Source organism: Dama dama, chromosome 23 (genome assembly GCF_033118175.1).
Source record: "Dama dama isolate Ldn47 chromosome 23, ASM3311817v1, whole genome shotgun sequence".
NCBI lineage: Eukaryota > Metazoa > Chordata > Mammalia > Artiodactyla > Cervidae > Dama > Dama dama.
Genome location: NC_083703.1, coordinates 73,502,552 through 73,527,649, shown reverse-complemented (window position 1 = coordinate 73,527,649; position 25,098 = coordinate 73,502,552). Strand labels below are relative to the sequence as shown.

Genomic DNA, 25,098 nt, shown 5'->3' with positions numbered 1-25,098 from the left:
AACAAGACTGGGAGCTGACTGTGGCTCAGACCGTGAACTCCTTATTGCCAAATTCAGACTTAAATTGAAGAAAGTAGGGGAAACCACTAGATCATTCAGGTATGACCTAAATCAAATCCCTTATCTTATACAGTGGAAGTGACAAATAGATTCAAGGGATTAGATCTGGTAGAGTGTCTGAAGGACTATGGATGGAGGTTCATGACACTGTATCCATCCCCAAGAAAAAGAAATGCAAAAAGCAAAATGGCTGTCTGAGGAGGCTTTACAAATAGCTGTGAAAAGAAGAGAAGTGAAAAGCAAAGGAGAAAAGGAAAGATATACCCATTTGAATGCAGAGTTCCAAAGAATAGCAAGGAGAGATAAGAAAGCCTTCCTCAGTAATCAGTGCAAAGAAATAGAGGAAAACAATAGAATGGGAAAGACTAGAGATCTCTTCAAGAAAATCAGAGACACCAAGGGAACATTTCATGCAAAGATGGGCTCAATAAAGGAGAGGAATGGTATGGACCTAACAGAAGCAGAAGATATTAAGAAGAGGTGGTAAGAATACACAGAAGAACTTTACAAAAAAGATCTTCATGACCCAGATAATCACAATGGTGTGATCACTCACCTAGAGCCAGACATCCTGGAGTGCAAAGTCAAGTGGGCCTTAGGAAGCATCACTACGAAAAAACCTAGTGGAGATGATGGAATTCTAGTTGAGCTATTTCAAATCCTAAAAGATGATGCTGTGAAAGTGCTGCACTCAATATGCCAGCAAATTTGGAAAACTCAGCAGTGGCCACAGGACTGGAAAAGGTCAGCTTTCATTCCAATCTCAAAGGCAATGCCAAAGAATGCTCAAACTACTGCACAGTTGCACTCATCCCACTCGCTAGCAGAATAATGCTCAAAATTCTCCAAGCCAGACTTCAACAGTACATGAACTGTGAACTTCCAGATGTTCAAGCTGGATTTATAAAAGGCAGAGGAACCAGAGATCAAATTGCCAACATCTGCTGGATCATCGAAAAAGCAAGAGTTCCAGAAAAACATCTACTTCTACTTTATTGACTATGCCAAAGCCTTTGGCTGTGTGAATCACAACAAACTGTGGAAAATTCTCAAGAGATGGGAATTACCTGCCTCCTGAGAAATCTGTACACAGGTCAGGAAGCAACAGTTAGAACTGGACATGGAACAACAGACTGGTTCCAAATCAGGAAAGGAGTATGTCAAGGCTATATATTGTCACCCTGCTTATTTAATTTACATGCAGAGTACATCATGCGAAATGCCATGCTGGATGAAGCACAAGCTGCAATCAAGATTGCTGGGAGAAATATCAATAACCTCAGATACGCAGATGACACCACCCTTATGGCAGAAAGCAAAAAGGAACTAAAGAGCCTCTTGATGAAAGTGAAAGAGGAGAGTGAAAAAGTTGGCTTAAAATTCAACACTGAGAAAACTAAGATCATGGTATCCGGTCCCATCACTTCACGACAAATAGGTGGGGAAACAATGGAAACAGTGAGAGACTTTATTTTTTTGGACTCCAAAATCACTGCAGATGGTGACTGCAGCCATGAAATGAAAAGACGCTTGCTCCTTGGAAGAAAAGCTATGACCAACCTAGACAGCATATTAAAAAGCAGAGACATTACTTCACCAACAAAGGTCCATCTAGTCAAGGCTATGGTTTTTCCAATAGTCATATATGGATGTGAGAGTTGGACTGTAAAGAAAGCTGAGCGCCAAACAATTGATGCTTTTGAACTGTGGTGTTGGAGAGGACTCTTGAGAGTCCCTTGGACTGCAAGGAGATCCAACCAGTCCATCCTAAAGGAAATCAGTCCTGAACATTCATTGGAAGGACTGATGCTGAAGCTGAAACTCCAATACTTTGGCCACCTGATGAGAATAACTGACTCATTGGAAAAGACCCTGATTCTGGGAAAGATTGAAGGCAGGAGGGGAAGGGGACAACAGAGGATGAAATGGTTGGATGGCATCACTGATGCGATAGACAGGAGTTTGAGTAGGCTCTGGGAGTTGGTGATGGACAGGGAGACCTAGCTTGCTGCAGTCAGTGAGGTTGCAGAGTCGGACACGACTGAGCAACTGAACTGAACTGAATCCGGGCCTAGAGGGCCGAGTTGTCTGTCTGTCCAAGATCACAGTGAGAGAACCGCAGCTGAGCCAGGCAGTAACCTGGGCGACGGGGTGTGTGTCCCGATTGAAACGGGGACCTCAAGGATGGAGGTGGCAATGAGGCAAAGCCTCAGCCCCCTCCCTGGCCCTGGCTGGGACCGCCTTCTGAGGGTTGTTTTTTTCTTCTCGCCTGTACTTCTCATGCAATCTCTGTAGCGGCCACTAGATGGCGCCTGGAGCTCTGATTCGGAGTTGGGCGCCAGAGCCCTTGGGCTTCCCGGCTGGCTCAGTGGAAAAGAATGTGCCTGCCAATGCGGGGAGACGAGGGTTGGATCTCTGGGTCAGGAAGATCCCCTGGAGAAAGAAATGGCAACCCTCTCCAGTATTCTTATCTGGAGAATCTCAGGGACAGAGGAGCCTGGCAGGCCACAGTCCATGGGGTCACAAAGAGCTGGACATGACTTAGCGACTGAGCACACACGCGGGGAGACTTGATAGGCTTTAGCATCTGGCACTTGGACTGAGCCAGGCCGGCCCATTTCAGAAAGACCCTCCTCTATCTCACACCCCTCCCCCTACTCTGGCGGACCCTACCACCCCAGCCTAGAAGCTGTTTCATTCCCCTTGAGGATAACCACCCAGTCCTGGATTTGAAGACCAGCCCTGCTACTTACTGTGTGCAGGTGTTGTCAAGGACTAGTTCCCTTGTCCATCTCCTGATTCCCTTTTGGGGAGACTACAGGAGCCAGAACTCCTTTACCCACTCTTTGGAAGCTGGAATGTGGGCCTGATGGCACAGTGCGCAGCTGTTAAGAATGGGAGCCAGACTGCCCATTCGAATCCCAGCTCTGCCATGAGCTGTGTGACCTTAGGTGAGTTTCTGAACTTCTCTGTGCTTCTGTCCAAGGGGGCCCAGTTTTCTCATCTGTAAAATGGAGATGATACTATACTTTATGCTACTGGGTTATTGTGAGGATTGAATGAGACAAGCCATTTCATATTCTTAGAATTCTGCCTGGTACATGGTACACAGGATGTACAAATGCAAAAAAACCCCACAAAATGCTTGGCTGAGGTTTAATAAATTCTATACTTCCTCCTTGGACTATGAATCTTTGAGGAGATAAGACAAAGGTTCAGGGACAGTTGAGAAGTCATTCGTGACAGTGCAGTGACAGGACTGAGAATCCACAGGAGGAATCCTAACCAGGTGATTCTTGCTGGTGAATTTGGTTGAAATTAAAAAATATATTTTTATTGATTGATTGATTTGGCTGTGCTGGGTTTTGGCTGCAGCATGTGGGATCTTAGTTCCCTGGTCAGGGATGGAATCTGGGCTCCCTGCATTGGGAGCTCAGGGTCTTAGCCACTGGACCACCACGGAAATCCCTTGGCTGACTTTCTTGGTTTCTGATTTTCATTTCAGTGACCCACCTGATATCCTGGCAAGGCTTCCAAGTTGCACAATTTCAAACGTCTTGGTGGGAGGGAGGCATATACAGGGAACACAGTGTGAATAGTGCCCCCGCTAGTGTTGTGAAATGGTCTTCCCAAAATCCTTCCAATAAAGCCCTTCCTGCTTAGTGATCCAGAATTGGTGTGTCTGTTGCTTGCATCCAAGACCTTTGTCCATGCCCTGGTTCATTCTTTGTAAGGGCTGCATAGTATTCCACTCTATGTATGTCTCATGTTTCATCTCAGCACCCCTTAGTTGATGTTATCTGGGTAATTTACAGCTATTTTACATTCCACAGATAGATACAATGACATGCTTCTTAGAACCTATTTTGCAGTCCTTATAACCTCATCTCTGACTCTCCCCACCCCCATAGGCACATAGTTGGGTAGAGAGTGGCCTTATCCACAGTCCCACACTGTGGCAGGTGTGATCTTCTGCCTGCTTGATCAAGGATGTGTATGCATGGGTGCTCAGTCGCTCAGCTGTGTCCGATGCTTTTCGACCCCATGAACTGTAACCCAACAGGCTCCTCTGTCCATGGGGTTCTCTAGGCAAGAATACTGGAGTGGGTTGCCATTTCCTTCTCCAGGAGACCTTCCCAGCCCAGGGATTAAACCCCCATCTCTTAAGTCTCTTGCATTGGCTGGCAGATTCTTTACCACCGAGCCACCTTGATCCAGGGCGGACTGGCCAAACGTTAAGGATAACAGAGAAAGAGCTCAGTGGGCCAGGGAGGAAATGGCAGATGATTCTTGGAAGGGGGTCTGTTTGGGCAGCCAGCCAGGGCCCCTCATGCCCAGACCCCTCCTCTCCCAGTGTCGGACTGTGTCATCTCAGTTCTGTGTAGGAGGAAATACCTGCACAGCCTCTGATGCTTTGAGGGGCCAGTGCCTTGTATGACCCCCTCCCAGAGGCACCTGCACTTCAAAAGAAGCCTGGAAGGAAGGGAGCAAGGTTGACCCAAAGGGAACGCCATTCGTGGTGGGATTTCAGACAGCCAAGGTCACACATCTGTACAGAGACCATCCTGTGTTCCAGGGATGACGATGGGCTCTTTATCTTACATGACCCCATGTAATTCTGTGGCAACACTCTGAGGCTGGTATCACCAGTTCCATTTCACAGATGAGGCAACTGAGGCCAGAGAGGGGAAGAGATGTTCCCAAAACCATTTCAGGAGCGTGTCTATGTCTGGGGCTCTTTCCACTCTATCAGTAAAGCGGAGAAAGTTTGGGGTGAAAGTGGGAGGCTATCCCTTGACTTAGTACCAGCTGCACAAAAGCAGAGGTCTGGGAGGAAAGAGGGAATTTGGGAAGGGTTGGGGGGAGTGCTGGGGAGCCCTTTCGCTGGCAATTCAGCTGACTTCCAAAAGGTTACAAGTCCACAGCATTTACTGAAAATGTTAGAAAAGACCCTGATGCTGGGAAAGATTGAAGGCAGGAGGAGAAGGGTATGACAGAGGATGAGATGGTTGGATGGCATCACCGACTCAATGGACATGAGTTTGAGCAAGTTCTGGGAGATGGTGAAGGACAGGGAAGCCTGGAGTGCTACAGTCCATGGGGCTGCAAACAGTCAAACATGACTGAGCAATTGAACAACAACAGACCAGAAGCTAAGTTACAGACTGTATTGACAGAGGAAGTCCAATACTGGCCAACAGCTGGGTTGCTCATGCCTGAAGGCAATCCTCGGGTTCTATTGCACCTCCAGGAGTAGCTGGGGGGAAGCATAATGATGAAGGTGACCTATGGCCTTGTGCTTCCCTGTTGTGATGAAAGCTTAGAAGTATCCGGAGGCCAGTATGTGATGCTCAAACTTCCGCACAATTGCAAGGGTGTGCATTTCCCATATAAACCCATTGCAGAAGATCAGAGGAGGCTGAACTCATGCAAAACCCACTGTGAACACAACCTCTGGTGCCCTGGTTCATGGATAAGAGATCACCTGCCCATTCACCCCTTAGGGGGAACATCTACCTGGCATTTGCAACTTCAACACTTTCTTCCATCACTTTAACAACTTTTGCAAGGCAACTGTGCTGCAAGATTTCAAATTAAGCCAGTATGATGCCTTGACATATGGTAAGATAGGAAGAGACCAGGAATGTCCTAACCTCAGGGTCCCCTCTCCACTCTGCTCCCATTGGTAAGGTCTTCTAGTTACAGAAAAGTGAAAATGAAAATGTTAGTCGCTCAGTCATGTCCAATTCTGTGCGACCCTGTGGACTGTAGCCCACCAGGGTCCTCTGTTCATGGAATTCGCCAGGCAAGAGTACTGGAGTGGGTACCCATTTCCTTCTCCAGGGGATCTTCCCCACCTAGGGATCAAACCCTCATCTCCCACATTGCGAGCAGACTCTTCGCCATCTGAGCCACCAGGGAAGCCCTTGACAGTCTGGAGAAGGAGGCTGTAAACTGAGTTTCTGGATAAATTTTCTCCCTCAAGTCATGTTGCCTTGGCCACAGTTCTGCCATGATCTGTGCCCTGTGTTTCGCTTCCCTCCAGACTAAGTCCTGGCTGGAAACTTTAGATAGTGCATCGGATTGGTGAAACTCAAATCGCGCCCAGAACCCCAGCTCTGGGGGTGGAGGGCTGGCCTCAGAAATGCAACTTCTGGGACTTCCCTGGTGGCCCAGTGGTTGACTTCACTTTCCAACTCAGGGGTTGTGGGTTTGATCCCTTGTTGGGGAATTAAGATCCCACACACCAAGTGGACATAAAACCAAAAACATGAAAAAGCAGAAGCAACATTGTATAGATTCAATAAAAACTTTTAAAATGGTTCACATCAAAAAAATCTTAAAAAAAAAAAAAGAAATATACCTTTTAACCTTCCAGCCTCTTAGCAATAGAGAGATACAGGAGCAAGGTTGAAACGGATGTGGAGGGAGTCAATCCATAGATTCCGCTCTAGCCTCTGCTCTCCATCTCTGAAATGGTTTGCTGGGATTCTCCCAGTTTGCTGGATCTCTGGGTGGGCTAGAAATGGGTGTACTGTTGCCTAAAGTCAAGTCCAAATTTGCATCACAGTCAGAGGCCCTGTGGAGATTATCTAGATAGATGATTTTCAACCCTATAGATTCTGATGTCTTTTTTTTTTTTTTTTTTGTAACAAAGCTTTTGTTATATCCCCTTTACTAATCTGAAATGAAATTAATATCTAATATAACTTTGCTGAGAAACGCTGGGCTGGAAGAAGCACAAGCTGGAATCAAGATTGCCAGGAGAAATATCAATAACCTCAGATATGCAGAAGACACCACCCTTACGGCAGAAAGTGAAGAGGAACTAAAGAGCCTTTTGATGAAAGTGAAAGAGGAGAGTGAAAAAGTTGGCTTAAAGTTCAACATCCGGAAAACTAAGATCATGGCATCTGGTCCCATCACTTCATGGGAAATAGATGGGGAGACAGTGGAAACAGTGTCAGACTTTATTTTTGGGGGGGCTCCAAAATCACTGCAGATGGTGATTGCAGCCATGAAATTAAAAGACGCTTACTCCTTGGAAGGAAAGTTATGACCAACCTAGGTAGCATATTAAAAAGCAGAGACATTACTTTGCCAACAAAGGTCCGTCTAGTCAAGGCTATGGCTTTTCCAGTGGTCATGTATGGATGTGAGTTGGACTGTGAAGAAAGTGGAGTGCCGAAGAATTGATGCTTTTGAACTGTGGTGTTGGAGAAGACTCTTGAGAGTCCCTTGGACTGCAAGGAGATCCAACCAGTCCATCCTAAAGGAGATCAGTCCTGGGTGTTCATTGGAGGGACTGATGTTGAAGCTGAAACTCCAATACTTTAGCCACCTGATGTGAAGAGTTGACTCATTTGAAAAGACCCTGATGCTGGGAGGGATCGGGGGCAGGAGGAGAAGGAGATGACAGAGGATGAGATAGCTGGATGGCATTACCGACTCAATGAACATGAGTTTGGGTGGACTCCAGAAGTTGGTGACGGACAGGGAGGCCTGGAGTGCTGCGATTCATGGGGTCGCAAAGAGTCGGACACGACTGAGTGACTGAACTGAACTGAACTGATAATTTTGCTACACATATGAAATAAAAAACATCACATCCTAACTATAATTATAGAAGTGAAGTAACAGCAAAGTAAAATTTATAGCAAAATTGTATGTATCCCAATATTTAAATGCTCCAATAAGGCTGCTATAAAATGTAATCAAGCTATTTATAGGAAATATAAATGAAGTACTCGTGCATAAAGGAGCATGATGTATACAACTTACTCTCAATGGTCAGAATAAACTATTATCTCTCACATACACACGGAAGAAAGAGAATGATAAATGTGGCCAAAGGTTAACATTTAATGGACCTCGGTGAAAGAAAAACGATAGCTCTTTGTACTATTCTTCCAATTTTTTTCTATACACCTGACATTATTTCAAAGTGACAAGTATAATACATGTTAGGATATAGAATTTCTCAGTATGCTAAAATTGTAAATAATTAGGGTACATCCCAGGAGTTTAAGGTTAGTTCAAGAACAGGAAATTATCAATGTGATTAAATAAATTAAAAGTTTACAGAAAAAAAGTCCAAATGAATCTTTAAATTGATTCATAAAAATTATTCCATATTTTTCTGTGATCATTCATGATTAAAAAAGCACACAGTATACTAGCAACCAAAGTGAACATTCTTCACCTGATAAAGATTATTACAAATACTTACAGCAAGTATTATACTCAACGATGAAACTCTAAGAGAGGCACCCTTAAAGACAGTAAAGGCCAGGATTCCCTCTGTCACTGTGTGTGTTAGTCACTCAGTCGTGTCCGACTCTTTCGACCCCATGAACTGTAGCCCACCAGGCTTCTCTGTCCATGGAATTCTCCAGGAAAGAATACTGGAGTGGATTGTCATTCCCTTCTTCAGAGGATCTTCCCAACGCAGGGATCAAACCCTGGTTCCCTCTATCTGGACCTGGGTTCGATCCCTGGGTTGGGAAGATCTCCTGGAGAAGGGAAAGGCTACCCACTCCAGTATTCTGGCCTAGAGTTGCAAGAGTAGAACACAACTAAGCGATTTTCGCTGACTTTCCCTCAATCATTACTCTGATTCAATATCAAATTACTGATTGTAGGCCAACGCAGTAGAACTGGACATAAAATAAAGAGGTACAGGAGTGGGAAAGGAAAAGATAGAATGATCAGTGCTTACAGATGATATGAATGTCTTCAGATGAAATCCAAGAGAGTCATGAGTAACCCATTAAAATTCATGAGAAAACATATTGAGTTTGCAATGATGGAAGTCAATATACAAAAGACTAATTGCATGCTTACACACCAAAAACTATCAAATAAATTAAAGAGGGAAAATTCCTATTCACGGTAGTCATGAAATTTATTGCTAAAAATAAATCAAGGAAGAGTTTGCAAGTTTTATGAAAAAAACTTTATTAAATGATTTGAAGAGGATTTGAATAGAGTGATGCTCATGTTATATGGATATCTATATATATCTAAATATGGAGACTTAACATGGTAAATGTTTTGGCTCCTCTCAGTAGTATATAGCTCTGATGCAATTTTTTAAGGATCTTGAGAAATTGACCCTAAAATGTATGTGGTAGAGTAAAAAGGCAACAATAGCCAAAACAATTCTGAGTAAGTGAAACAGAAAAGACTTGTGCTGTAAAGCACCAAGATTTTTAAAACATAGATGTTCATTAACAGAGCACCAGGGACTTCCCTGGTGGTCCAGCGGCTAAAGCTTGGTACTCTGAGTTTTAGGTGGCCTGGGTTGGGTCTCTGGTCTGGGAACTAGATCACACGTGCTGCAACTAAAAAGAACCTACATCCCTCAAGGAAGATCAAAGATGCTGCGTGCCTCGAGTAAGACCTGGCACAACCAAAGAAATAATTTTTTTTTTTTAAAGAGCATCAAGGAAGACTGATATGATAATAGACAAATTGAGTAAGACTAGAGCCCAGAAATACATCCATCTATATATGAAAACTTGGGACAAAATAAATGTATAGGGGATCAATGATATGCACTCCATAATAGAAAAAAATGGAACTAAGATCCCTACTTCCAACTTTTCATGAAAAATAAATTCCAAATGAATTAATGATTTAAATGTGGAAGACAAAATTCATAAAAAGATTTAAAGAAAATGGAAGGGATTGTGTAAGGAGAATTTGACATAAACGGTACAATCCATAGAGGGAGAGATGGGTAAAACTGACTCCATCACAAGTAAAATATATATATTATTTCCTTTTTTTTTTTGGCCGCATTCGTGGATTGCAGGGTCTTAACACCTTAGTTCTGAATTGAACCTGGGCCACAGCTGTGAAAGTGCTGAGTACTAACCGCTGGACTGCCAGGGATTTGCCTATTCTTTTTATTTTTTTATTTTATTTTTTTTTTAAATATGGAACGCTTCACGAATTTGCGTGTCATCCTTGCGCAGGGGCCATGCTAATCTTCTCTCTATCGTTCCAATTTTAGTATATGTGCTGCCGAAGCGAGCACTGCCTATTCTTTTTAAAAGATGACATCACCTTTTAAAAAAAAGCTCGTGCTACTTGATATTTCTCTCTGGGGCTCGTTTACAGTCTGTACATCGGGCACACGAATTGCACAAGCTATAGAGGTGATCCTCACAGGGATTCTCTCCTCTGGCCCCAGCTTTGGGCTCAGGGTACCACTTGGGTGCTTTCAGGTCTGGGCAAGCAGCATCCGGTCAGGCAGTCCCCAGTGACCTGCACCTGGAGGACTCCCTCTTCCCATGCCTTGTATGCAAGGCGGACTCTGAGCCTTATTTTTGCTATTTAGAAAATTGGATAACTGTTACACCTACTTAACATATTGTCGTGATGTTTAAAAGTGATAAATCATGCAATGGACTCAGCACTGCGCCTGGAACATAGCAAATGCTCAGTCCTGATTAACTCTAATTACGTAAAGGGACATTTATTAAGTGGGAGAGTCAGGATTTGAAACCAGCTCTGTGTAATTCCAAAGTCTGTGATCTTTTACTGACACGTTTTCTCTCTCAAAGAAACCCTAGTGTCGTGTGTGTTACCCTCTCAGTCATGTCTGACTCTTTGCGACCCCAAGGACTATAGCCTGCCAGGCTCTATCCATGGAATTCTCCAGGCCAGAATACTGGAGTGAGTAGCCATTCCCTTCTCCAGGGGATCTTCCCAACTCAGGGATTGAACCCAGGTCTCCCAAATTGCAGGCAGATTCTTTACCAGCTGAACCACCAGGGAAGACATAGTGTCATGTTTAGACAAACAAATCAATTGGCAAAGAGGTGGGTAAACTGAGGCACAGAGAAGAGCATCTAACATAAAGGATGTCAGAGACCCACTGCTCTCCTCTCCCCCAATACCAGTGAATGGCAGGGCAGATGGTATTTGAGAGAAAGAGGGAAAGACAGACAGGCATGGCCGTGAGTCTCACAGTCTTAAGAAGGAACAGTCCTGGCGCCTCTTCCTACCCTTGGTCTTTAGAGGCCAGCCCGTGAGCGTGGCCAAGAGTGCCTCCAAGAACAGGAGAGCCCACCAGTCGTGTCCTCAGTCTGCGTTGGGGTGCTGAGTCATGGCAACCTCAGTTCTAGACAAGCCCTTCACCTCCTAGTTCAACCTTCTCATTATACAGATGGGGAGACTGAGGCCCTCAGAGCTGCAGTGTCCTAACCAAGGTCACACAGTGTCAGAGGGCTCCGGGCAAAGTGGAAGTGTGGGGGCCTCTCTTCAAAACCAGGAAAAAAGTAGGACTTCCCTGGTGGTTCAGCAGTTAAGACTCAGCTTCCAGTACTTCGGGGTGATGTTCGATCCCTGGTCAAGGAACTAAGATCCCACGTGCCGTGTGGCAAAAAAAAAAAAAAAAAAAAGTCAGGGAAAAAGTGCTGTTAAAGACACTAAAAAACAAAAACCCAAGCAAACTTCTTCCCCTTCTTTTGCCATCTGTCAAGGTTTGGGGGGTTTTCTTTTTCGGCCTCACTATGCGCCCTACGAGATTGTAGTTCTCCGATCAGGGTTTGAACCCTGGGTCCCAGCGGGGAAAGCACGGAGTCCTAACCCCTGGATCACCAGGGAATTCCCTTGGTATTTTTAACTTGTCATTTGACTTTGCTGCCCACAGGCGTGGGGATACTCACAGGGAGAGTGCAGAGTCCCACGGGTGCTCTGGGTCCTGTCCCACTACTCAGCATGGACAGTAGCCACCAGCTGCCAGACCACCTTCCTGCTAGCTGCATTTGTGATAAAACAGGAACAACTTCTGAGACAGTCATTGGACGCTCGTATTGAGGGCTGGCGTAGTGGATGATACAGCCTTGTGGGCAATACGTAAATGAATATTATTGGAAACTGCAGAGGATGGAAAGGTATATTGATTAAGTTTTCGAGACGAAGAGAACTTTCTACATGATACCTACATATCTATATATCAGTATCTATGCCTATGTGCTGTGCTGTGCTTAGTCGTTCGGTCATGCCCGACTCTCTGGGACCCCTTGGACTGTAGCCTGCCAGGCTCCTCTGTCCATGGGGATTCTCCAGGCAAGAATACTGGGGTGGATTGTCATGCCTTCCTGTGGGTGATTGTCCCACCTCAGGGATCGAACCCAGGTCTCCCACATAGCAGATAGATTCTTTACCATCTGAGCCACCAGGTATCTATACCTATATCTATATATGGGCTTCCATATATATATACATATTACATATGGGCTTCCCTGGTAGCTCAGGCAGTAGAGTCCACCTGCAATACAGGAGACCTGTGTTCTATCCCTGGATCAGGAAGATCCCCTGGAAAAGGAGATGGCTACCCACTCCAGTATTCTTGCCTGGAGAATTTCATGGACGGAGGAGTCTGGGGGGCTACAGTCCATGGGGTCGCAGGGTCTGACATGACTGAGCGACTTTCACTTTTATACACATATATATACATGATACCTAGATGATAGATACATAGATGGATAAACAGTGAGAGGATTGAAGAGTGAGAGAAAACCAAAGACAGTATCTTTTTTTAATATCGGCTCTTGCATTCCCGGCATTTGGTAAGTATGAAATTCATGGGACAGGCTGAAAAATTTGGGTAAGAATGTTGCATTCTTGTGCCCAAGTTCTGCAGGACAGTAGGTTGGAAAGTCAGGCAGAGTTTCTAAATTTCATCCTTCTCCTTCAAGAAAACTCCGTTTTGTTAAGTATTTTTATTTATTTATTTAGGTCTTACTGTATGGCTTGTGGGATCTTAGTTCCCTGACCAGGGATCGAACCTGTGCCCCTTGCACTGGAAGCATGGAGTCTTAACCACTGGGCCACCAAGGAAGTCCCTCTCTACAATTATTTCAAACCTTCGTTGATAAACCATGATACCTCACATGGACCTGTGAATTTTGTAATATATTTTAAAATCAAATTGTTTATATAGATAGAGGGCACGCCCCGCACACACACATGCCCTAAGAACAACTCTGTTTCAAAGGCTCAGTCAGGCATTTAATGGGGCTGAGCAAGAAGGATCCAGACCCAAGGACCCAAGGACCTGACAGCCCTGTGTACCTAAACGTCCAGTGTACCTGACTGTCATAAGAAAAATGTCCACCTTGCTGAGTGGACTGGACTCTGTGCTGAGTGCTTATCAAATACTCCTTACCACAATCACATGACAGGAGAGACCAACACTCCCATCTTAGAGTTGAGCAAACAGCCTCAGAGAAGGTCAGTGATTTTCTTCCAAACTAGATATCTCAGACCTTAAGCTTAGGTTCTTTTTTTTAAACTTAATTTTTTTGATCTGTGGCATGTGGGATCTTAGTTCCCCAACCAGGGATTGAACCTGTGCCCCCTGCAGTGGAAGAGTGGAGTCTTTACCACTAGACCACCAAGGAAGTCCCAAGGTTCTTTTTTTCTAAATTTATATTTTACTGAAGTATAGTTGATCTATAATTTTTTAATTTATTTATTCTATTGAAGTATAGTTGACTTACACTTTTAAATATTTATTTTATTGAAGTATAATTGATTTATAATGTTGTGAAGTTTAAGTTCTTAGCAACCACATGGTATTGACTGTGTGTATCTTCTTGATTGCAGCCTGAGAGCCCAGCATACAGTAGAATTCATTAAATGATTTTTGTGTGAATGAACTGAATGAATGAATGAGTCTATAGTATTTATAGAAGACTATAGAGGGTGTTGGAGAAGGCAATGGCACTCCACTCCAGTACTCTTGCCTGGAAAATCCCATGGACGGAGGAGCCTGGTGGGCTACAGTCCACAGGGTCGCAAAGAGTCAGACACGACTGAGCAACTTCACTTCACTTATAGAGGGTGTGAGAGATAGGCTCAGTGAATCAATCTTGGGTTGAGATCGGGCTTGCAGGGATGAGTGTCCACCCATTATCATTACCAAATAGGTTCTGGGGATCAGCATGGGAGTAACCAGTTTTAGAAATCTGGTGTCGTGTAATTCACTCATTATGCAGCTTCAGGCTTGTACCTTCTCTTGAGGGCCTCAGTCTCCTGCTCCCAGTGGGAGACTGGGTCTGGATCAGGAGGCAGCAAACATATTCTGTGAACGACTGAGAGTAAACATTGGCTTTGTCTAAAGACTAATTTGAGTCTCTGCCACAACTATACAACCCTCCCACTGTAGTGAGAAAGTAGCCTCAGACAATACATAGATGAATGCGTGTCTGTGTTCCAATAAAAAGTCATTTAGAAAAATAAGCAGCTGTCTGGATTTAGTCTCTAGGCTATAGCTTGCTGAGCACTGGTTTATATGACCTTTGAATCCCTTTTAATCTTAACAGTCCACGATTTATATATATATATGCCACTCTGTATGGTTTCCAGAATCTTATTTCCCCAAACTGTAATCAAACCCTCAGTCCCTGCAGCGAGAGCACGGAGTCCTAACCACCAAACCACCAGGGAATTCCCAACAGTCTATGATTTAAACACTTAGAAGCACATGTACAAAGGACAGAAATGATCAGACAATGTCGTAACCCTCACATAGTGTCCATGGCAGACATTGCTAATTGATCACAGAACTCTTCTGATGAGAAAGGAGTTGGCTTTTTATAATCAATCACAGAGAACTCTAGCTGGAACATTCCTTCTTTCACTCTTTCTCTCTCATTCTGGCCATGCTGTGCAGCTTATGAGTCTTAATTCCCTGACCATTGTAGTAGAAGCTCAGTTTCTTAACCCCTGGACCACCAGGGAAGTTCCTCTCTTTCACACTTTATGAGGCAAATATTTAGAAAACTGCAGATACTCTCTTGAGTGTGACACTGAGGTAAAAAGTAAGAAACAGAGTGGGAAGTCTGGCCAATTCTGTCATTCTTGTCCCGGAGTAAGAAGAATCAAATCGTCCCCAGGGTGGTTTAAGTGAGAACCCGAGTCCTGAACCTAAGCCAGGCTGTTTGACCCGACTGTGGTATTACCCACCGATGGGAGTCAGATGCTCCATCTCTCACTTGCCCTACTGAGTGCGCCAGCTAGGAGTGAAAGCCCCCACATAGTAGCTCTCTGGTGCATTTTTCTTTTTTCTTTTCCCACCATTTTTCTTTAAAGTGCACTGGGTCTTCATCCCCTGCATTAGAAGGTGGATTTTTAACCACTGGACCACCAGGGAAGTCCCCCACCAAAATTTAAATCATCGAGTGACTTCTGCATAGAGGGATCAACTGCCTGTCTAGTCAGAGGATATTTTACAAATTAGTTCATGTGGAGCTTGGCAATGCAAGACTCCTGTGTCTATATGAATTTCCACAAACTGTTACTTTGAAGAGTGAATGGGGAACTTCCAAGCATCAAGAGGTTACATGATACTGAGGCAAGGGTTTGGGTTTTGCAGTGAGACAAATTTGGCTCAGGTTCTAGACAGAATGATCACGCCCTTGATAATTAGAAGTCATCTATTCAGGGCTTCCCTGGTGGCTCCGTGCTAAAGAATCCGCCTAAAATGCAGGAGACATGGGTTCAGTCCCTGATCTGGGAAGATCACACATGCAACAAAGCAGCTAAGCCCACACACCACAGCTACCGAGCCTGTGCTCCAGAGCCCAGGAGCCACAACTGCTGAGCCCGTGTGCCGCAACTACTGAAGGCCGCCCACCCCAGAGCTGGTGCTCCACAACAAGAGAAGTCACTGCAATGAGAAGCCCATGCGCCACAGACAGTGGCACCTGCTTGCTCCAAGTACAGAAAAGCCCATGCAGCAGTGAAGACCCAGCACAACCAAAAATGAATAAATAAACATGTCTAAAAAAATTTTTTAAAGAAGCAATCTATTCAGAAAGGGTAGCGCACAGAATAGGCTTTGCCAGTTGGAAGCCATCATTTTTTGTTGTGGCACAAAATTTGTAGGGGATTTGGGGGTAGGAAGCATTCCTCTAACATCTCAAATTACACACTATAACTAAGTGTTGATTATAGTGACTGGCGAGCTGCTTTGGCCCTTTAGCTCAGATTGAGTTCTGTTCAGTCATAAAGGAAACAACTCATTTATTCTTTTCAGAGTCCTTCCACACCCATAACCTCACAACTCTCTGAGAAGCCTGATTTGTTAGAATCATCCCATTTCACAGTCAGGAAAACTGAGCTCCAAAGAGATTTGTTGGAAGCAGAGCTCTTTCTTCTGTATCTTTTATGTGACAACTGTTTATGAGCACCTTCCATGTCCAGACATGGAATAGGCACTGAAGACATAATGGTATAAATATTGGGCCGGGGGGAGCGGGGGGGGGAGGGCGGTGTGGAGATCAATGTCTGTTAGCTGAAGGATTTGTTGTGACCCACCTGGGTTCTTGGAATCTTTTAATCGATGGAAATCCATAAGAGGTCAGACAAGATTTCTTAATTCAGGTAAGGCATTACTGGGACACCAGGGAGCAAAAACAAGTAACAGTTTCCCTTTCTCACTTGCTTGCTGGGCTGGCCAGCTGGTCCTTTGTGTGGAGTGAGGGTGGGGACGAGCCCAGGGGGCTGGAGGGGTGGCTTGAGTGGTCTGCCCGCCTCCTTGGCGGTGCTGTGTGAAGACTGCATGTGTAGTACCCTGTTTTGGCTCCCACATCTCAGAAGTGGCAGTTGGGTTTTTGAACTTTTTGTATCTTGTTCATAATTTGCCCCAACTATGCATGTGTGCAGTTATTTTTAGTCCCTTATAGATTCTTTGTATTCTGTTGCTCAGGAGCCGTTAGTCCAGGTGCAAGCACTGAGAAACCGGTCCTAGTTCCCAGATCCCAGCTTGTCTCAATGTAATCTGAAATATGAGAAAGAAACTGCATTGAGCCATCAGTAGAGAGTTTCACAATTCCCTGGGAGTCCAGGAGTGGGAGAACTAGGGGTGCATTTCCCGACATCTTAGCTGAGAATCCAGGACTAAATAGCATCCTTGCAGTTGACCTTTTAACCACATCTCCACTAACAAGGCTAAGGGACCTGGGGCCCCCACAATGTTCAGGGTTCAGATGGACACCTGAGAGTTTCCTCATAAGCCTGCCGACATCTCCCAGGCCAGGCTCTCCTCTATTTCTTCCCTGGCAGTTATTCCAGTGGCCTTGCAGTCTTGCCTGGGACAGGAATGAGCCACTGTCTCTCTGGTATCAAGCGTCCTGGTCTCTGGCTTCCTGTTTATGCCATGGAAGCTGGGAGGGGCCAAAGAAATGCTGGTGAGGCCACACCCACTAGTGAAGGTATAAATTGGGAGGTCTGGCCATTAGCATCACCCCTGCCCTCACCATGAAGCTCAGTGGCCTCTTCCCCTTCATGCTTCTTGCCCTGGGAACCCTGGCACTTTGGGCTGTGGAAGGTGCTGAAAATGGTGAGTTGGAGATACCCTGGTACCATCTTGGCTGCAACGTCAGAGGTGGTGTGGGGATGTCTGCTTCTCTAGACTGTGAGCTCTGAGCTTAGCTTCAGGAGATGTCCCTGGGAGTGTGTTTATGTCCACCTGGGCTCCAGGGTCTCTGTGCGGGCTTCTGAGCACCTGAAAATTCTTCTTTTACTTTGCTATCTGTCAGCCCAGGTCTCACTCCATTCCTGTTCTTATTCCTCTCTCTCTCTCTCCCCCTTATTTCCTAGCCTCTGGTTCTCCAGTCATCAGTCTGACTCTTGCTGATTCTTTCCATTAATCTGTTTTCCTGCCTCTGGCTCTAGCTCTCCTGCCCTGTCAGTTCCATTTATCTCTGTTTAGTTCCCTCCATCTCCATTCTCCTCAGCCTTGCTTACTCCATGAGTAGCCTTTGCTTTTGTCTGAAGCCAGAAACCTTGGCTGGGAGCCCTATGCCTTTCTCCTGACCATGTGTGTGATTTCATCAAGCCTGTCCAGACAGGGACTTCCCTTTGGACTTTGTGGATAGTCACCTGGGTGAGGGTCACTGCTGGAGAGCGGTGCTTTGTCCAGGAGCTGTGAGGGCCTATGCAACACCCAGCCTCCTCCCAAACTCTTGAACTTCTCTTCAAAAGCTTTGAAAGCTGGGGCCTGCCCTCCTAGAAAACCTGCCCAGTGCTTTGGAGATGAGAAACCCAAGTGCAGTAGTGACTGGCAGTGTCCACACAAGAAGAAATGCTGCCTCGACACTTGTGGAACCAAATGTCTGGACCCTGTCAATGTCACACACCCAGGTGAGAAGGTGGAGGAGCTGGTGGGGAGGAATGGAACGAAGGACACAGCCTTGGGGAGATGGGGGGCGGATCCTGCCAGGCCTCCTCCTTGCCAAGAATTGTTGAGCCAAGTTTGTCAGGAAGTCATCCAGCCCCAGACAGGAAGTTACCCACTTGGCTGGTAAAGCAGCCAGTCTGCCAAGAGGTCAGTTTTGCAGGTAAGAGTCATCTGGTCATTCAGATAACCAGGCAGTGGGCAGCCACCCAACCACTCAGCACTGGACAACTGGCCACCTGCCTTGACTGAGGGTTTAATGTCAGAGGAGAACCAGGTCCTATGTTCAGGAGGTATTTCCTGGCCTCAGAAAGGACATGGAGGTCATGGAGAGGGGGGGATTCTCTCTGCTCAGGCTAGGGCAGGGGCTGGGGCCCAGAAGTAGCGGGGGTGATGTGGAAGGCCTAAGCCTTCTAATCCATGACTCTACTCTCTCCAGTTAAGAAGAAGCCTGGGACGTGTCCAGTGGTCCATGGCCAATGTCTGATGTTAATCCCCCTCAATCACTGTGAGACAGACGACCAGTGTGTAGGTACATTAAAGTGCTGCAGGGCCGTGTGTGGGAAAGTCTGCCTTTCCCCTGTGAAAGGTAAGGAGGGGTGGGGCAGGCTGACCTCCCTCCCTCCAACTTTCTCTGTCTCAACCCTCTGAAGTTCCCAGCATATGAACTGGGGACTCCTGATCCCAAGTCCAAGCAGAGTTTCTGCCAGACTCCGAGGTCTTCAAGAGCCCTCTCTCCCAGGGGCAAGAATTTCCACAGGATGGCTCATGGCTTTGATTCTATCTCAGCCCTTCTGAGTAAGGGCCCCGGGCAAGTAACTGAGTCTTAGCTTCCTTATATGTAAAATGGATATAATGCACTTGAAAGTGCATTGCCAAAAGTACTATGCACTCAGTATGTGTTATTAAGGTTATTTCTAGGATGTTGTTTAGGGTAAAAGCCCAAGGGACCAGTGGATTTTGAGGATACTCCAGCTCAAGGCCCTAACTTTATAGAGTTTTCTAGTAAAATAGAGGCTTGTACTCAGCCTCCTGATACCAAGACTCATTCAACTCTATCAGTACCTTGCTATTTTCTCTATCTCAAGGGATTTCTTGGGGGGCAGAATGTGAAGATGACTCAGCTGGTTCCGATATTGAAGCCCTGATCTCATTTTCTCTCCCAGCCTGATTCCTGCCATTTGGGAGAGTCTCTGGATTCCTACTCTGTGTGGTGTGGGAATTCCGTTTCTACGCCCAGGCTTGGATCACTCCCTGGTGAAGACTTGGTTCTAACACCAATATCTTCTTTGCAGAAGAAGCCAACCAATGCCTGTTGACTTGTCAATAAATAAATGAGTATGTTTCTCTCTGTACATCCTGCTTCGTGTGGTACATTGGGGAGGATGAGTTGGGTGGGTGCTGATGAGGAAATATCTGGATGAGATGCTTCCCTCCTACAGATATGGAGTGGAAGAAAGAGGCTTAGGAGCTAGACAGTCATGACTTCACATCATAGTTCTGAAAAGACTCAACTCTGTGATTTGGGACAAACAACTTTATCTCTAACATCTTAATCTCTTAACTTGCAAAGTGGTGATAAAAATCAGTTTCTCACAGTGTATAGAGCATTGGGATGTGCAATGCAAAATGAATAGCAATGTTACAGGGCCAGTGCAGGCTCTCAAAAAATGGTGGATACTTGCCTTCTGCAGTGATCTTGAGCCTCTTTCATTTCTTCTCTCCCCCAAGACACGGCTTCTTCTGTCTTAAAATAAGTGTTGAGCAGAACGACATGAACTGATTATCAGTCCTGCAGGAGGACTCCAAACACTTCTGTCTGTCCATTGTATTGGGTTGACCAAAACATTTTGTTCGCATCTTTCCATAACATCCTGCAAAAAAAAAAACCACACCCAATTTTTTTTTGCCAACCCAATATATTGGTATCAGAGTCTCCAAGGAAAGCAAAAACATATTCAAGCATTGGGTGAAACAATGCTTCAACCCCATAAGACACTTCCACAGTGGACTTTGATCTCCCATGGCCAGGGAGTCTCTCCTGCCAGCTGACGCTGGTCAATTTACCTACACGCACTCCTCTCATGTCACAGTAAAGGGACTCCACCCCGTTCTTTCCCTGTTGAGGACAGATACAGCTGTGGGGTTGACCAGATGCCCAAGGGCACACACTGACACAAAATGAAGGAGCATGTGTTGAGGTTGAAACAAGGGAAGATATTTCTACACACGGCAGTAAGTCTGGCACAGGCTATGGGGACTGTTTATCTCTTGGTAAGCAAGTATCATATTTCAGGTCCAAGGCCCCTTCTTCTGCAGTGGGGGATGCATGCTTGAGACTGCCTTCCCCAACAATAGGAATATTGTCATGGTAGGTCACGTGGAGGATACATTCTTGGCCAGAAACACAGGAGGGTGATATTGTTCTCGACTCAGTGGAGCGGAAAGTAATAACAGCTGGAATTCCTAGAGCTAGGGCCAAGTAGGGAACTTTGCTACACATTTTTCTGTGCTCTATGGATTCTAAAGTAAACAGAGAACTTAATTAGATAATGATTTTTTTTACAAAGATAAAACCAAATTGTAAGTCAATCCTCTCCTGAAAAATGTCACAGGTCGAAGAAAATAGTCTATACTATTTGAACCAATATGCTAAGAGCAACAGCTGCATGTATTAAATTCACCATTTCAGAGATGAGGGAAAAGGAGAAGAGCCACTGAATTCATTTTATGAACCATTCATTTCAAGTTAATTTCACATATTTTATTTTATTCATTTTAGCCACCCTCCAAGTTGACTTCCAATGATCCTCACCTCTTGGTATTCACACCCTAGTGTGGTCCCCTCCCACATTTTTGCACAGTTGGTTTGTGTGACAAATAAAGCGTTGCAGAGTGATAGATCATTATGTCCTTATGAGATTAGATCATTAAAAGAGATTAGTTTCCATTTTGGAAGGCTGTGCTCTCCTCAATCATCTACTGAGGCAGAATTCAGCTGGCACGCCATGAGGACATTCAGCCATCTGTGGAGTGGTCCCAAAGGACCTAGTGCCTCTGATCAACAGCCTCTGTGGAAACAAGGTCCGCCGTCATGTGAGCAACTTAGAAGTAGATTTTTTAGTCTCCATCTAGTCTTGTTTCAAACTGGCAAACAGTTTGATTATAACCTGTGAGAGACCCCAGGCCAGAACCATCCGGCCAAGATGATCCTGGATGCTTTTTTCTGTTACCAAATATTTTATTGTTATCATTGGTTATCCACAACATTAAACAAGGTGGGAGATGACAATGCTGGTTAATGTTAATGTTGGTGGTGGGTTAACACTTCATCACTTACATATTGTTTTACATACTCAAAACCACTCAGTTTTATTAATTAACATATAATAAGTTTGCACAAAGTCTAAATAAAGCCTTCTAAAAATCCACTGTATAATCCTTGGTCAAAATACGAATTACAAGCATTCAGACTTTCTTGTTCTTTTGATAATATGATCTGAGAAATGTGATTTTTATAGTTTACAAAACAGACAGTAATTATTTATGGTTTACAAAATGGATGGATATACCTTAATTATATGACCTTGCAGGAAAGGGTTACACATACTTCCCTTGGCTATCTATGAAGATTTCTTTATTTCAACCATGTCAGCATATATTCATGACTTTTATCTATTGCTTTCAAGAAGACACATGAGGATTTCAGTTCAGTTCAGTTCAGTCGCTCAGTCGTATCTGACTCTTTGCGAGCCCATGAATCGCAGCACGCCAGGCCTCCCTGTCCATCACAAACTCCCGGAGGATTTCAATAAACCTTAATTCTCAGACTGTGAGATGATGTTAATGGTTTTAAGATGCTGTTTTGGGACAATTTGTTATGTAGTCATAAATGACAAATTTGCTGAGGTTAGTAAAAATTTGATACTACAACCAAATACTCTGACCTGGAGAAGAAAAAATAATTATGTGCCAATTTTGTCTGCTCTGAACAAAGATGGAAACATCTTAAACAAAATGCTCAACAGAATTCAGTAAATTTTAAACAGCTCTCCTAAAACTGAAATGTGAATTCTTCGATAAAATTAGGAATGGAAATGGGGATTCCCCTTGGCGGTCCAGTGGTTAAGACTCTGAGCTTCCAGCACAAGGGGCATAGGATCAATCCCTGGTCAAGTAACTAAGATGCCACATGCTGCACAGCAGTCAAAATATTTTTTTAAAAAAAGGAAAAGAAAGGATAGAAATTAATCCAAAAAACGAAAAAAAAGACAACCTTTGTAGCAAAACTTATATTAAGTTGAATTTTCAGAGGTATTGTCATTAAAGTCATAAATAGAATGAGTCACCACTATTTTTTAACAGTGTATGAGATATACAAAACTATGCAATGAGATAAAGGAATAAAATGTGTAAGAATGAGAGAAAGCTTATTGTTATTATTGGCAGACAATATCATTTCCTACATAACAATTTAAGACTTTCAATATAATGGATGACATTTTGTTTCATTGGAACTGTGCAGTATAAAGTCTATACAAAATTTTATGGCATTTCTCCACATTACCCAAAATCAGTAGAAATAATAAAAGTAGACATAAATAATCCCAAGAAGCAAACCCTACAATATTCCTAGGAACAAATCTAAAAATCAAGTCAGAACATCATGGATTAAAAAGAAAAAAAAAAAGAATTTTATTGAAGATTTAAAATAAGAACTGAATAAATGGAGAATTAATGTTTGTGTTTGGAAAGACTCAATAAGGTAAAGATTGCAACTCTTTAAAAATGCATTTATAAATTCAATAAAACTGCAATAAAAACCCCAATATGGTCTTTAAAAACAACTTGGCAAAGTTGTCCTACAGCTCATATATTAGTATAAAGGTAACATTTTTAAAAAGTATAAGAATGGAGGCTAGCCAGACCACATATCAAAATATTATTACCCCTCCCTTGTGAACCTCCCTCACACCTCCCACCCCACCCCACCCCTCTAGGTTGTCACAGACAACCACGTTTGAGTTCCCCACCTCATATAGCAAATTCGCACTGGCTATCTATCTTACACAAGGTAATGTATACGTTTCAATGTTACTTTCTCAATTCCTCCCTCCTTCTCTTTCCCTCACTGTGTCCATAGCCTGTTGTTTATGCCTGTGTCTCCATTGCTGTCCTGCAAGTAGATTCATCAGTAGCAATTTTTAAGTCCACACTGACAACTTTCACTGAGTTTAATAGTAATTTTTAACATAGAGTACTAGGCTTCTAGCTTCCCAGGTAGCTCAGTGGTAAAGAATCCACCTGGACAAAGGATTCAGTCCAGGAGGGTTACAGTACGTGGAGTCGCAAAAGAGTTGGACATGACTGCGCAACTGAACATTAGGGTTCTACCCTGAGGGAAATAGAACCGGTAGGACCAATAGGATATATATATATATATTAGTTCAGTTCAGTCGCTCAGTCGTGTCTGACTCTTTGTGACCCCATGAGCTACAGCACGCCAGGCCTCCCTGTCCATCACCAACTCCCAGAGTCCACCCAAACCCATGCCCATTGAGTCGGTGATGCCATCCAACTGTCTCATCCTCTGTCGTCTCCTTCTCCTCCTGCCCTCAATCTTTCCCAGCATCAGGTCTTTTCCAGTGGGTCAGCTCTTCGCATCAGATGGCCAAAGTATTGGTGTTTCAGCTTCAACATCAGTCCCTCCAATGAACACCCAGGACTGATCTCTTTTAGGATGGACTATTTGGATCTCCTTGCAGTCCAACGGACTCTCAAGAGTCTTCTCCAACACCACACTTCAAAAGCATCAATTCTTCAGTGCTCAGCTTTCTTTATAGTCCAACTCTCACATCCATACATGACCACTGGAAAAACCATAGCCTTGACTAGACGGACCTCTGTTGGCAAAGTAATGTCTCTGCTTTTTAATATGCTGTCTAGGTTGGTCATAACTTTCCTTCCAAGGAGTAAGTGTTTTTTAATTTCATGGCTGCAATCAACATCTGCAGTGATTTTAGAGCCCAGAAAAATAAAGTCAGCCACTGTTTCCCCATCTATTTGCCATAAAGTGATGGGACGGGATGCCATGATATTCGTAGCAATATATATGTGTGTGTATTTATTTATTTATTGTTATGACACATTAGCTCATGCAGTTATGGAGGCTAAGTCCTATAATCTGCCATCTGTAAAATGAAGACCCAAGAAAATCGATGGTATAATGCAGTTTAGGTCTGAAGACCTAAGAGCTGATGGTGTAAATTTTACTCAAGGGCAGGAGACATAGAGGTGAGATGTCCCATCTCATGCAGCTGCTGCTGCTGCTAAGTCGCTTCAGTCATGTCAAACTCTGTGTGACCCCATAGATGACAGCCCACCAGGCTCCCCCATCCCTGGGATTCTCCAAGCAAGAACACTGGAGTGGGTTGCCATTTCCTTCTCCAATGCATGAAAGTGAAAAGTGAAAGTGAAGTCGCTCAGTCATGTCTGATTCTTAGCAATCCCATGGACTGCAACCTACCAGGCTTGTCCATCCATGGGATTTTCCAGGCAAGAATACTGGAGTGGGGTGCCCTTGCCTTCTCCCATCTCATGCAGAGAGGCAGGAAAAAGGTATAAATTCCTCCTCCCTTCACCTTTTGTCTTACTGGGCCCTCAAAAGTTTGGATGAGGCCCACACACACTGAGGAGAGCAATTCACTTTACTGAGTGCACAGATTCAAATGTTAATCTAATCTGGATACAGTGCCGCAGACACACCTAGAAACAACGCTTAACCTGTGCATTTCATGGTCAGTCAAGTTGACACATAAAATTAACCATTACAAGTCTAC

The 25,098-nt window shown here is 44.3% G+C and overlaps 1 protein-coding gene and 1 non-coding gene across 3 annotated transcripts; one reads left to right on the top strand and one right to left on the bottom strand.

The window, feature by feature from the left end:
- Positions 1-9,995: 9,995 nt before the first annotated feature.
- On the bottom strand, positions 9,996-10,102 carry LOC133045288 (U6 spliceosomal RNA). Its single transcript, XR_009690168.1, has one exon. It is a non-coding gene; the product is annotated as a U6 spliceosomal RNA (small nuclear RNA).
- A 7,238-nt stretch (positions 10,103-17,340) lies between these two features.
- LOC133044486 (antileukoproteinase) lies at positions 17,341-19,562 on the top strand. 2 transcript variants are annotated; one of them, XM_061125868.1, is made up of 4 exons: positions 17,341-17,422; positions 18,067-18,225; positions 18,699-18,848; positions 19,426-19,562. In XM_061125868.1, exons 1-4 carry the CDS (start codon positions 17,341-17,343, stop codon positions 19,428-19,430), a joined length of 396 nt encoding a protein of 131 aa, XP_060981851.1. In that variant the 3' UTR covers positions 19,431-19,562. The 2 variants fall into 2 exon arrangements, with proteins under 2 accessions (XP_060981851.1, XP_060981852.1); XM_061125869.1 differs by having other exon boundaries at positions 18,699-18,791; positions 19,426-19,561.
- Positions 19,563-25,098: the final 5,536 nt, after the last annotated feature.

Excerpts from the sequence above, each read along its gene's own strand:
- LOC133044486 (XM_061125868.1), top strand. The coding sequence starts at position 17,341 with ATGAAGCTCAGTGGCCTCTTCCCCTTCATGCTTCTTGCCCTGGGAACC. Across the intron at positions 17,423-18,066 it reads TGTGGAAGGTGCTGAAAATG|CTTTGAAAGCTGGGGCCTGC; the intron begins GTGAGTTGGAGA and ends TCTCTTCAAAAG. Across the intron at positions 18,226-18,698 it reads TGTCAATGTCACACACCCAG|TTAAGAAGAAGCCTGGGACG; the intron begins GTGAGAAGGTGG and ends TACTCTCTCCAG.